The 13,869-nt window shown below is 43.3% G+C and overlaps 1 protein-coding gene across 1 annotated transcript in view; it reads left to right on the forward strand.

Annotated features, from left to right (window-relative positions):
- The window catches only part of arhgap20 (Rho GTPase activating protein 20), a 31,602-nt gene extending 18,455 nt beyond the window's left edge, over window positions 1-13,147 (forward strand). The window contains exons 10-15 of the mRNA XM_041057701.1: window positions 815-1,005; window positions 1,712-1,876; window positions 2,372-2,481; window positions 3,017-3,206; window positions 7,678-7,792; window positions 9,355-13,147. Coding sequence (XP_040913635.1) covers window positions 815-1,005; window positions 1,712-1,876; window positions 2,372-2,481; window positions 3,017-3,206; window positions 7,678-7,792; window positions 9,355-11,063 — 2,480 coding nt within the window. The 3' untranslated portion in view covers window positions 11,064-13,147. The remainder of the gene's footprint in view (window positions 1-814; window positions 1,006-1,711; window positions 1,877-2,371; window positions 2,482-3,016; window positions 3,207-7,677; window positions 7,793-9,354) is intronic.
- The last annotated feature ends 722 nt before the right edge of the window (window positions 13,148-13,869 follow it).

Consider the following 13,869-nt stretch of genomic DNA (forward strand, 5'->3'; position numbering starts at 1 on the left):
GAAGGAACTAGAGCCAAGTCACCCCGCTGCAGTGTCTTTAAAGTTACAGTAAACTAACAGTAAACAGTAATGTTTTCTGTACGTTCTCGTTAACGTGCACTTCAGTGCACACACAGTATGCTGTTTCATAACTGCAGAAACACGCTGAGCCGTTATGTCATAGAGAACATGTAGACACAGTGAAGACATACCTTCAGATGGACACATAAACACAGACAACACATGTAGACACTGTGACTTGGCACCGCTGAGCAGTCAACAAGGAACACACAGTCATAAGCCTTTAAGAAAGACACAGAGGGCCCCATACATGTATATATGCTTTCACACACATGCATGGATAAACACACACACTCTTCAAATTAAATGGTCCTCTTGAGCGTGAGGTCATGTCTGCATATGTTTCTCTCAAACACTGAATCAGTGGTTCTTTCTTCTGCTTTTCTGTCTCTGTCTTTTTGGTGTCTTTCTCTGTTTAACACTGTCCATCTATGTCTGTCACCTTAATCATAATTTTAAGGGTGTAGTTATTTGGTTAAAATTGCCATAAGATGATTTTCATTTCTTTGCCGTAAGTCTTGCATTACGTTATTCCCATGTGCATGTTGAAAAAGTCCAACATGTATGACTTCAAAGCTGGCTCCTTAACTATTCACTCGCTAAGAAAATTAAAGCCGTTATAACAAAAATAAACATTACATAAACTGTTATACAGGTCACAGTGTTGCAGTTCGGTGCTCAGTGCATTCTTGTGACTTCAACTCAAGCACAAATGAAGCCACAGCTCACTGCTTCCTCTTTTTTCTTTCTGCAGAGCCTGGTCAGCAGAAGTCGTTTAAGAGAAAGAGGTCTCTGATCAACTGGCCCTTCTGGAGAGGCTCCAACACACAGCTGGACGGCCTGCCCCTGTCCCCAACCTCACTGTCTCCCACTCAGGGACGGCTGTTCGGACGACCCCTGAGCTCTGTCTGCTCTCCAGACCACGGCCTGCCCAAGCCTGTCATGGTGAGCTGAGTGGAGGTCATGTACACCAGCAGGAGGGGTCAGGACCCTGTCTGCGGGGGGTCACGGGATGATTTGAAGGGGGGTTGACAGTGCATAGTAGCTGGGGAAGGGGAGGGGTTCCTTTTAATTCTGTGAATTAATTAACCCTGTGAGCCCGTACGTATCATATATGATACCCACATTTCTGGGACTCATTGCATCACCATCAAGCATAAACTTTGCATTTAACCCTTTTAGATGAACTCTTATGCTCGTATACTGACTCCTGGTAGACACTCCTCACTTTTCTAAATGTTTTGACATGTGTGATACAAACAAAAAATATACTTAGAATTTTTTTTTTTTAATTTTTTTTTTTTACATTTTGTCAAAGGGACAAATAAAGAGTTCATATTTGAAAAATTAGAATTTTCTGACCATTCTTTCATAGTTCAGGTCTCACAGGGTTAATGACACTCACCACCTGCTCATGCTAAACTGTACCGTATGCCTCAGATAAATGGTTTAAGTTAAAGAAATATTGGGATTAGTAGAGAAGTGAAACCTCATCTGTTGAATAAGCAATTCAGATTCTTCACTCTGAAAAAAAATGTTTCCTCTGTGATTACATGGTGCTGCAAAGAACCATTCAGAATATTAATAAAAAGATTTAATAAGTGTAAGTTAATTATTATAAGTTAACCTTCCATTTCCCTGTTTCCTCCAGGACATGTTGGTGTTCCTGTACCTAGAGGGGCCTTATACCAGGGGCGTCTTCAGGCGGTCAGCTGGGGCCAAAGCCTGCCGGGAGCTCAGAGACAGACTGGACAGTGGGACGGAGGACCCAGAGATCTCACACCAGTCTGTGTTCATCATTGCTGCCGTCCTCAAGGTAACACACACACACACGCGCACACACACACACACACACAGCTCTGCCCTGTCTCACTTGTTTGAAACCAGACAACAGAAAGCAGGAGGGACTGATGTGCTTCCAAAGTCACATAAGTCCAGACAGGATAATCTGTCTCTGCACAGCCAGGCAGGCTGCCAGTCACACACACAAGGTACAGCATTGTTCAGCATCCAGGCCAAACAGTCACCTCAGTTCGGGGCATCCAGGGAGCAGCTGAGCTTTCTTTTTTTTTTTTTTTTTTTTACAGAGCTGATTCATCTTGCTTCTTTGTTGTGCTTTACCTGTTTTCTGCACGGTTGACAAGGATTGTGCACCACCTGGGACAATCAATTAGTCCACCAACAGAAAAATACATTGAAAATAACTTATTTAAATTATTCCCTCAGTAAAAATACAGTAATATGGATTAATTAAATAAGTTTTACTGGGCTTCACTGTATTTTTCTAATTCAATACCATTTTTGCATACAGGACTTCCTGCGAAACATCCCTGGCAGCCTGTTGTGTGTGGATCTGTATGACCAGTGGATGGATGTGATCGATGGGGAAGGAGGGGAGGAGAGGACTCAAGCTGTCCAGAGGTAGGACAATGCTGTCTTTCGAATCCTGAAAAACAGTTAATGCCAAAATCCTATTGTTAGCTTAACTTCTGTCTCTTTCTCACAAACAAACTCACAGACACAACAAGTCACAGTCTTTCATTGTGTAGGTGGATGACAAAATAAAGGAAAGACCTGAATAAATGAGAGTTCTGGAGGCTTGTGGCAGCCCGACACCTTACTGTGGCACTTTGCTGGTTTTTCCTTTAATTGCACACTGTTTATGTCTAGAGAGAGAAAGAAGGAGTGAGAGGGGGCGTTGCTTCCGATCCAAAAGCAACAAACCAAATTCCTTTTGCTTAAGAAAATAAAAAACAAGTAAAGTGAAAGCAACAATGAAAATGTTAGTGGAGAAATTCCCGTGGAGCCTGAAATCAGCAAACAACACGGCAAGACACACACAATGTGAGAACAAGGACCACGGACCAAAATATTTTGTTTTTTTGTATCATGTCTTTAGTCACTTACCTTCCTTGCCTTCATTCTATCCTTCTTTCTCTCCATCACTCTCTCTCAGGCTGCTCCACCTTCTGCCCAGTGAGAACCTGCTTCTGCTGCGACATGTGATCGCCATACTGCACTGTATCCAAGGCAACGCCCACGACAACCAGATGAACGCCTTCAACCTGTCTGTCTGCATCGCTCCCAGCATGCTTTGGGCTCCGGCACCTAGCACCCCTGAGATGGAGGGGGAGGGCACCAAAAAGGTGAGGACGAACAAACACACACACACACACACACGCACACACACACACACACACACACTATACTCCAGCAAGTCATTGCTCCCGGCTGAGAAATAATCCTTTCATCTAACCACAAATTGTTGTTTTTACACTTTGGTTTTTGTAACGATTGAACAACTAAGATATGACTTTATATACCTTAGTTGAAATAGCTTTAGAGGTGCTGGCAGACAGATTCATTTACATTCAGAAAGATCCAGGTGAACTGTTTCCCCCCTTTTTTCTGGTCTCCATGCTAAACTAAACTAAGCTAACCGACTGCTGACTCCAGCTTTGTGATTTCAGTCTTCTCATCTAACTCTTGGCAAGAAAGTGAGTAAGTGTATTTTCCAAAATGTCAGACTGAACAACAGTCAGTAGACTTGGCTGCCACAGGTGTGTATGTGCAAGTGTGTACGTGTATGTGCATTAGAGAGGTTCGCTGAGACAGTGTGCGAACTCTGAGGAATTTAACATTTCAGTGGAATAATAGAGGCAAACTGCTTCAGCATGAGCGTGTATATATGAAGCACATGTGATCCGACTGACGAGAGTTTGACAGACAGGTAAGAAACTGTAGGTTCCTTACCCACATACACACACGTGTGCATGCGTGCATGCACACACCACCTCTGTCAGCCTGAAAGCCATTTGTCAGCAGACTGATGGTTTCCCTGCGGATGTGAGCGTTGACCTCCGAGCAGGAGCTGATCCACTTACACACAGCTGTAACGCACATACTAAGCCAGCCTAACACACGTACACACACACACACGCGCGCGCGCTCAGTCACGTTTACATGTCATCACTGACAATCACTGATAAGCTAAAATCACAACAGTTTTTTTACTCCCTGCTGAGCTTAAAATCCCAAAGCTTAGAGCAAGACATGACAGGAGAGAGGAAAGCTTCACAGTTTCATGCTGACTTACTCCTTAGCACCCAGGAAAATATATGTATGTATTTTACTGCTTAGAGAATTATGTCATTAAAGGATTAGTTGCAGAATTGACCAGAAACGTATTTGAGATGTTCTGATATTTAATTGTAACAGGAACCTGTTTTCTTTTTTTCTTTTGTGAATCAAAAGTTAACCTAATGATGAAGCAACATTGCTCACTCTTTCTCCCTCATATCTTGGTCAGCCAGCCTAACCTGAAATGACTTAATTCCACAGCAGTAGCTGCAGCAGTGAGAGGAACCCACAAAGGAAGCCCCCTCGCCCACCATCGACCATCGTGTAGTCACTAAGACATGAAGCATACAAAGTTTTTTGGATTTGTGGTCTGTTTGGAAAGTTACAGTTATTGAGTTACACACAATCTCCTTGGGTGGCTGGTTTGCTTATCTTTTCAAGTGTGTGTGTGTGTGTGTGTGTGAGTGAGTGAGTGAGTGAGAGAGAGAGAGAGAGTGTGTGTATTTGTGTGTATCCTTGGGGTGACTGAGGTTCAGTGAGAAAACATGCAAAGAATTTCCTACAAAATCCTGAGGCCAAGCGTGTGTTTTAGCAGAAAATTGTGTCGCTCAAACACCCCTCTCTTTCTGTCTTCACACATAAACACACACTTGTCAGTACAAGTACCCTCAACACCCGCAAATACCCAAATATCTCTCTTACAAATAGTCCCCTGATAACACTTTCCCTCTCGCACACTGCTTGTTTGTGTGTGCAGTCTGAGCACAGGCGGCCGTTTTCTGGGAAAAAAAAAAATTAAAAAAACAACAAAGTTAGATTTCAACATTTCCCCCCTTGCGGTTGGAACCAGGGGCCACTTTAAACTAGCGTGGGCCCCTGGCTGTGTAATGGCTGGTTTCCAACCTTGTCTGGAGACACGTGAACACTTTGTTTTAGCCAATTCAGTTTAGTCCCTGGGTCCCTCCTTCTTTCATGCAGCATATAATTTAAATATTTTTGGCTGAACGTAGCTGTTTAGGAGCTTTTGAGGTAAAAACAGCTTTAGTTTGTGTACGACTGAAGATGGAGACAGAGAAACAAATCATTCAAAAGAATCTTCAGACAGTATTCAGTGGAGGAAGAAACAGGAAAGCGATACACAGACAGCTGGATAGACTTTTGACCCACTAACACACAGCTGTGAGATCTGTTAATGCACCCACACACATGCAGATTGTGTATATGTGTTCCTGCAGTGGTATTGTATAGTGTGGCAGTCATTGTCGAGCGTACACTCAGTCAAACATTTTGTGAATGGCATACAGCATTCAATTGAATTGTCCTGTTTTTCTAAGATAACATCCCATTGAGTTAAAGAAAAAGTAGCAGCTCTGAATAGGCTGTTGATGGATGGACGGGTGAAAGTCTTCTGGATGCCCACAGGCTTTTTCTAACAGTGCTCTGCATCACGTAGCAGCCCTCTCTGACTGACAGCGAGGAATGCTGAATGAGCGATTGAAGGAGAGCAGGAAGGCCAAATGAAAGAGAGAGTGCTAGGTAAGAAAGGAGTGACTCAAGAGAGGGAAGTAGAAAGGAAAACTAAATAGAGGCAAGGAAGGGGAGTATGAAGGTGGTGGAAACAATAGAATTAAGGGTGGACATACTGTACAGCAACCAGAGAGAGGCATCTCACTCTTTAGTTCAGACATATTAGTCTAGAAATTAAATTCCTCCGTAATTATGGCTTTGGGTCTGATTGGGCTGTTTCAGGTGAACGTTTTGAGACTGTTCTCAACAACAGCACTGGTCTGCCACAGTAGGTTATGGAAATCAGAGCTGAGAATTACCCATAATCCAAGAGAAGTGTGGCTTCAGGGCTTTCATACATCAGTCATTAGCACATGTGGTATCTGAAGAGAAATAAGCAGTGCACACGCAGAGGAGATAAAACCGGGAGGAAAATGTTGCATTTGCTCTCTGGTAAAAACTGAGGGATTACAGTGGACCTCATTAAGTTACATAACTCAGCTCTCATCTCCCATCATCTGCCAGGTAAAATGAGAACAAATGGACCATCAGTGGTAGTTTTAGTACACTGCTAGAAAACCTCCATCATCTCCATGAAAAATGTTGATGGTTTTTTTTTTTTTTTTTCAGAAAATAGCTTAAAATGATCTCTCCACACTGTCCGTTTTTTTCCAAGAAAAATAAGACTTTAATAATTTTCTAACCTTACAATATGCAGAATAACTTGACAGTGTAGCCTGGGCGTGCACTGTTTAGCCAGACAGGCTCTTCTTCTGAGCGCTGTCTAATTGCATGTGGACACCATACACACACACATACAAACAGACAACATCTGGCCCACAAACAAACAAACAGGGAGGCCCTGAAAGTCTGTTTGTCTCCGCTGTGTTTTCCATAGTGTCACAGAGGCAGAATGACGGCAGGAAAAAACAACTAATTTATAAACACAACAGGCAGATTTTTGTGGAAACTTTCCACAGACTGGGGAGGATATGACTCCAGTGCTTCTGAGTGGCTCTGGCCATAGCCGATTATTTGTGTCATAGGATGTCATGTGTTTGGTAAATTTTGTCTGTTTAGTTTAAAAGGCAGTGGTTTCAGCCAAGTAATGTGATTTGTTTGAGGACAGATTCCAACTAAGCTGATAATACCCATAAAGCTTAGACACTGTCAGCATGTTTAAAAACCGAGCTGGTTGCAGTGTTGACCCTTTTAGAAAACTGTGGACAGTTGATATCGGAAAATTTGTTGTTCCCTTGACGACATTTGTTTCTGTGATTTGGGGTATTTGCCACTAAATTTGATGATGAATGTTGTGATATGTATTCTCTTAGACAACATAAAAAGTTGTATTTTAAGAACTGTTACTGTCAGAAACTCAAATACTGGGTTTGTCAGTCGTTCGACAAGCATTTAAGCAAGTGATAATCAAAGCCAATACATAATGTCACGTATCATTATCAGGACATTTTCCAGCACTGGAAAGAAGAAGTTTGGTCCTTTCTTGGTTGGTGTGGAATGCAAATGCTTGTGTGAGGGTTAGAAGGTCAACATCAACACAAACAAATGAACACAAGCTTTTCTCAGAATGGTAATATTGGACGCACAAAAAAAAGTCTTTGGCAGCTGTTTGGAACCGATATCGCAAAGTTATTTAGGTCACAGTGTCACAAAATGAAGCAGGCAGTAGCCACTATCCAATCCAACCAATGTTAAAATGTTCACCAGGGCTTGTGTATATATTGATTTACATTGTGGTGTGTGCGTGTGTGTATGTATGCGTTCCACTTGGCGAAATTATGAGTTTAAGTTGTGCTGACATAGAAACTTGGAAATTGCATGTTTGCTGAATTACTTCTGAACTTTGGCTGCTTCTCTGAGGAGTTGCTTCAACAAATAGAATTCAGCAATAAACAGACTCCTACCTTCATCCAACTGTACAACCATGAAAATAAATTGTCAGCAACTGCAGCAAAGCAAAGAGGAGGCAGAGAGTTCATGCTATAACCAAGTGGTGTTTTCTTCCTGCAGGTGTGTGAGCTGGTTCGCTTCCTCATAGAGAACTGCAGCAGTGTCCTGGGTGAAGACGTCACGTCACTGTTCAGAAGCTTCAGCCAAAAGAGCAGCAGCAGTGACCACGGATCAGGTAACTGACAATCAGCAGATCAGAGGAGAATAAAACAGAGAAGACAGGAGAGATAAAATCTACTTGAGCACGAAGCACATGGCATAAGTAGAAAATGAACGGACTGTGGATAAAAATGTGATAGAGCTGTTTTGAAGATGGAGGCCAAGTCTGTGGATTTGGCTTTTCCCAGTTCCCAGTTCTGTTCTTTCATTAAACCAGTGGAATGACATGCACAGTCTCCATCACATCATTTATATCAGCTCGTAATCCCAACAATGACATTTCTAATTCGACTCTGTTATATAAATTTGTGGGGATGAAGGGTTGAGAAGGGCTGAGTCAGTAACATGACAGGAATATTCTGTGTCCAAAATCCTCCAAAAATCCAAAGACAACAACAAAGATACTTGTAAAAATCTGAATATTCTAAAAATATTTTCTATCTTATTAACCACCTGCTTTTTAAAATCAAACTGTTTTAGAGGTTTGATTAAAAGCCGCTCAGTGTAACAAGCATCATGTCAACAAAGACTGCATGTAAAACAGACAAAACTGCAACTACATGATAAATAAATATAAAATATAAAATATTTAATATTTTTTCAGCTTTCACTCCTAACACATGCGATGGAAGTCTGTAAAACCAAAGATGTGCCCACAGAATATCTCCGTTTAGCCCTCACGTTACTTATGTAGGTCATAGCCAAGGTTAACATCTCAATCCACGTGTGTGTGTGTGTGTGTGTGTGTGTGGCTGAACAACAGATCCTTGAGTTGTTTTCTGAAACTTCACTAACAATGCTTCAGTGTGTTACACCTAAAAATTTCACAAGGTGGTTTGAGATAGACTAGCTCACCGTGTGTGTATTTGTGTGTGTGTGTGTGTAAGTGTGCGATTGAATGGCCGCCGCTCTTTAAGGCCCGTTGATTGGGGTCAGCAGATCGACCTGCCGCAATTTCAGTGATTGCCGGGGTCACAGGTGCTGATTAACGCAGCATTGAATCTCCCCATTCATAAATACCGCCAACTTTCTTCCTCAGTCTATAAATAACCACTGGAGGTCAAGGAGCACACAGCAGGACGATGCTTTGTCCTCTGTTCTCTGCGTCTCCAGCAGTGAACTGGGACTTTGTTCATTCAGCTCAGGGGTCAAGATTTGATCCTAGTTTCTCTCAGACTGCTCTCACTTTTTGAGCTGTATGGATGAAGTTTATACCAGTACAGAGTAACCGAAGTTTGAGTATTTAGTTGCAGCTTTCATTGCATTTTGCTGTAGGTTGTCGTGTAAATGAATTAAGGTTGCAGCTCTTGAACTTGAACTACTAATTTGGTTGCTAGTAGGTGGAAAGATACTAAATTTCAGGATACTTGCATGCAAGGGAATGTCTACAGCAGCTTTGTAATTGAAGGGCTTCTCCACCATTACAGGGATAACTGTAAAGTCTTTGTGTTTTCTGTGCATTTTTCGATTAAATCATATTGATCTTATTTTGACAATTCCACGTTTAATCCAAATCCCATAATAATATTTTTCTCTCCTCTTTCTTTTATCGCTTCATCCTCCTCCTTCTTTTCCAAGATGTGTCGTCCTTCCAGATGAATGACTCGTCCTATGACAGTCTGGAGAATGAGCTAAACGATGACCCTGAGTCACCCTACCAGGAGCAGCTGCCGCTTCGCAACAAGGACAAGCCCGACAGCCGCAGCTGTGACTCTGTCATTACCCTCAGTGACTGCGACCCCGACCCTGAGGCTGACCTCCAACTGCAGCTCCCCCCGCTGGCCAGACCCCGGAGGTTCAGCCCTGCAGTTCGACAGCCTCGCACCCGCCAGACCAATGGCCCGTCGCAGGGCCCCAGGAGGCTGAGGAGGAGTTCGGAGCCTGCCTTGGCCCTGGCAAGCACCCCGCCCTCAGGCACAGTGACAGTTCACGCTGATAACTCTCGCCTGCCAGTAAGGAAGGCGAGCTATGATGCTGCCATGGAAGGAGAGGGTGACGAGGAGGAGGATGAGGTGTTTCTGGAACAGAGGCTGAATGGGCTGCAGCTGAAGGAGGAGGGAGAGGCTGGACGTGAGAAGGGAGGAGCCAAAGGTCAAAATGGTGGGTGGAGGAAGGTGAAGCACGCTCCTCCACCTCCATTGCGTCTGGATGCCAGCTGTTCCAGTCTGTCGTCACCTGCGACCTCACCCACTGGCTCCTCCCTCAGCTCTTTAGACTCCGCCTTCTCACAGTATTCTACTGACTACGCCACCAATGGAGTGATTCCATTGGCTGAGCCCGCTCCTCTCTCACCTCTCTTTCCTGCACGGCCCCAGCTGTCACCCAGGAGCTCCCCCCCTCAGAGGGATGCCGCGCCTAATTTTACACCGCCCGCCCAGCCCCCTCGGACCAGCCAAACCACCCCCCACCCCCATGGCCTCCATCCTAACACATGGCTTAAGAAGGACCGCCGCCTGTCTCTAAAGCAGCCTGATAATGGACACACAGAAGAGGAATCGCCTATGGTAAACGGAAAAAGCCATCCAACCAGTAATGGCTACTCTGCCGGGGCCTTGGAGGCCACGGTAATGAATCGAAACTGCCAACGGAGATCCAGCAGCCCTCCGTCCTACCAGCAGGCTCTGCTGCAGCTGCAGCACAGCCGCTCTCCTTTCTACAAGGGGACAGAGAAACCCCTGACAGTCAAAGAGCTGAGGCATCTCCACAACCAGACCTGTAGCTACAGACCGCTAATCCCAGCTTCTCCTGACAACCTCAAACCACCCACAGGAAGTGACGTCACACAGAGGCAGTCTGGAAATGAGCGTGTGCAGCCCCCACAGGGGGTTTTCTATGGACAGAGCGCCACTACTCTGGTCCTCCAGAGGCAAAAGTCCCACTCTCTGACTCCGGCAACGGAGGTACACAGAGGGAGAAGGACCCTTCCCCTCCCTCGCCGAGCATCTGAACCTGCCAAGGTTACTGCGAACTCAAACTCCTCCTCCAGCCTCACCCCGAACAGACCTCGTATTTCTGTGGGTCAGACCCAAGATGGCGGCCTGAGAGTGTCGGACGTGGAGCCCAACCACGCCGAACCACGCTTCTGCCTGTCTCCCTCCGCCACCCGTGCTGTAAGGGACTACTTTTCCTCACAGGATCAGGAGGATCAAGACGCCTGCTTGCGGAGGAGTCAGGAGGTGGCGCTAGCTATTGTGCAGGGGAAGAGGGAGTGGCAGAGCAGGCGGTGCAGCGACCCACGAGTGGACGACTTCGAACAGCTTTTTTTTGCAGAAGAGTCATACGTGTAAATAAGGACTTTGTACAGGCAAACTTTGTATGAGAGACTGATTTTTACCTGATACTCTCACTTGTATACAGCTGTTGTCATTATTGATAAGATTATATTCCTCTATATACACCTTTCTCCTTGTGGCAGCAGTAGTTTTCCCAATATAAAAAAGGTGTTCCAGTTTACTGTAATGGTACATCCAAGGTTTAAAACTGTAAACGGTACAGATGCACTTCCTGCTTCAGTGGTTCTCCTCCTTGTGGGCATAGTCTCTATATTGTGACAGACATCTGACAGTACATTGAAAAGACTGAACTTGTTGGTTATAATATACTATAAAAGAAGTTTAAAAGAGCTTTCGTGTCTTTTACAATGGCATTACTTTGTGGCATTGCAGTTGGGATCCTCAAAAAAATAATTAATTGAGCAGAGATGCCTGATTCAGTGATTCATTTCTGAGAAGATGTAAAGAAACAGTTTAATTGTACATCTGGATCCCTAAACTACCATGAAAGCTGCTGTCAAATCGGGTCAGCATTACAGCCCTCTGAAATATTTTTTCTCTGGCAGCATGTCCTTGTTTTGCCTTAGGAAAGAAATAATGAAGGAAGAGGATTTTAGAAGTCCATAACGATTGGTGAGAAGTCAAGGCCATGACACATTTTGTAGTTCTCTTTGAACAGTGGAACTTTTACATTTTTTTTAATGCTTAAACTAAATTTATATTAAATTTTAGACAGCACTGTACATTAGCGTACTTGTGGACAATTAAATTGTTTTCTCATGTGAGCAGAAACATACCAAGGACACAACCAGGGTTAACAGATGTTTTAGGGGCTACAAAAGTTGGCACAATAGCTGTTTGTTAATGCTGCTCGCTGTAGCAATAATGACAACAACATGGCCAAGATGACTGGTATGACTTAATGCAAATACTATGGACACGCTTTCAGCTTCATCCACAACACCTGTGTTTGCTGCAGTGCCGGAAGAGCAAAGGACAGACGCCCCCACTGTACATACTTATACCTTAAGAAAACAACACATCTTAGACTATTTTAATGGCAGTTGTACCTTTTGCATCTGTTAAGGAAACTATTACTCTGTCGTGAAGTGTTTATACATTTGAATCAGTGAATCAATACGGTCTGTATTTATTCATTTGAGCCGAGTTTCCAGACACACACAGCACACAGTGTTGTCCAGTGTAGCTCTGGTTTATATCTCTGTGACCTGGGAGGGACGGGAGGGGGGGGGGGGGGGGACCGTTGACGTGTGCCTGTGTTTGTGTGAAAGAAAGTCAGAGTGCTGCTGAATATGTTGTGATCATTGACAACCTGCCCTGAGCAGGAATGTGAGATGCCACTGAGGGAGAAATGTCCTGTATTCTTGCTTTAATAGCACTTCATTATTCTCACCAAGAAATCCTTTTACTCTCACAAGAATGTCAAGGACACAGCCTGAGTGTGTGTGCGTGTGCGTGCGCGCTGAGTTGAACGCACCATTGAAAAAGAGTTTCTCTAGCTGTTGTATGTTTGTCCATAATAATATATTTTTGTTCCAGTGCTGATTTCTGAGGTGACACTTCACAATAAATGGCCTTATTCCTCTGTGTATTAATGTACTGAAAAGTATGTAAATGCATACCTGTAGGTAATATATTCTTAGCACAATGAAAGAGCAGTGTTCACGAGTGTTATCACAGTGTTATGAACTTAACTTTTCCACAGGATCACACACTGTAATAAGGCCATTGTCACATTAACTTTTGCCATTTTAAATGGTCTCAAAATGTCCTTTATTCTGTATTATTAATATTATAATTCTTCTCTCCATTACAGTGAATTGTGTTCAACGTGTATAGCTCAGCATATTTATGACACAGAAATATATAAATATATAAATATATATTATCTTGTTCCCTTGGTATGTTGTGTTGTGTGAGAAATCATATGTGTATTTTTGTACATGCCAATTCTGCTGCTGCTGTCTCTATAGAAAGTATATTTGCTACAAAATGCACCATTTGTATATTGAGTACATCTGATGTCCAATGCTCGCAAGAACAAAATCTTATTGATTTTAATAAATGTTGCTCTTGTGAAACTACTTACTCAAAATGTAAAGGTCTTGTTGTCTCTGCACACTGTACCTGTAGGATGGGATATCGGGGGAAGATCATAGTTTTGGGCGGAGACACGTGTGTTTAGGAATTTGACGTTTATAGCAGATTATTATACAGTGGACTGATTTTTGAGGAAGGGTCTTAAAGAATCCAACCGTCAGCAACGGTTCAGGGACAGAAAACGAATCACCCTCTCACAAACAAGTACATGAACGTTGGATGTTAGTCGTCAGCTGGCTGCCAAAGAGCTGATGACTCAGCCACTGATGCTGAAGTGTGAACGAAGCAGCTGATGAACCTCAGTGCTCCGCCTGAAGGAACAATATGCTCAAATTATCAAGGCATGTAGCAGCATATGAGAGTCAGATACACTATCTGCAGTAAAGAACACAACAGTTACTTCCTCTGACAGATATTTTTTTGCGTATTTTTTGTTTTATTGCGTACTCCTCCCACTTTTGTGCAGAAAAAGTACTATAATTAATTAAAAAAGAAAAAAAAACACGGAATGTCATAGGCCACTGGTTTGAAAGACAAGAAAATTTATGGTCATCAAAGGTACATCAAAGGTAAAACACATCATGTACTTTATTCATTAAATACTGTAACCGTTATTCACTAAATATTGTAACCTAAAACATATATGGCATACATACTCCTTATCTGCCTGTTCCAGCATTTTGCTGAAACCACAGATACC

The sequence above is a fragment of the Toxotes jaculatrix genome, chromosome 15 (genome assembly GCF_017976425.1).
Source record: "Toxotes jaculatrix isolate fToxJac2 chromosome 15, fToxJac2.pri, whole genome shotgun sequence".
Classification (NCBI taxonomy): domain Eukaryota; kingdom Metazoa; phylum Chordata; class Actinopteri; family Toxotidae; genus Toxotes; species Toxotes jaculatrix.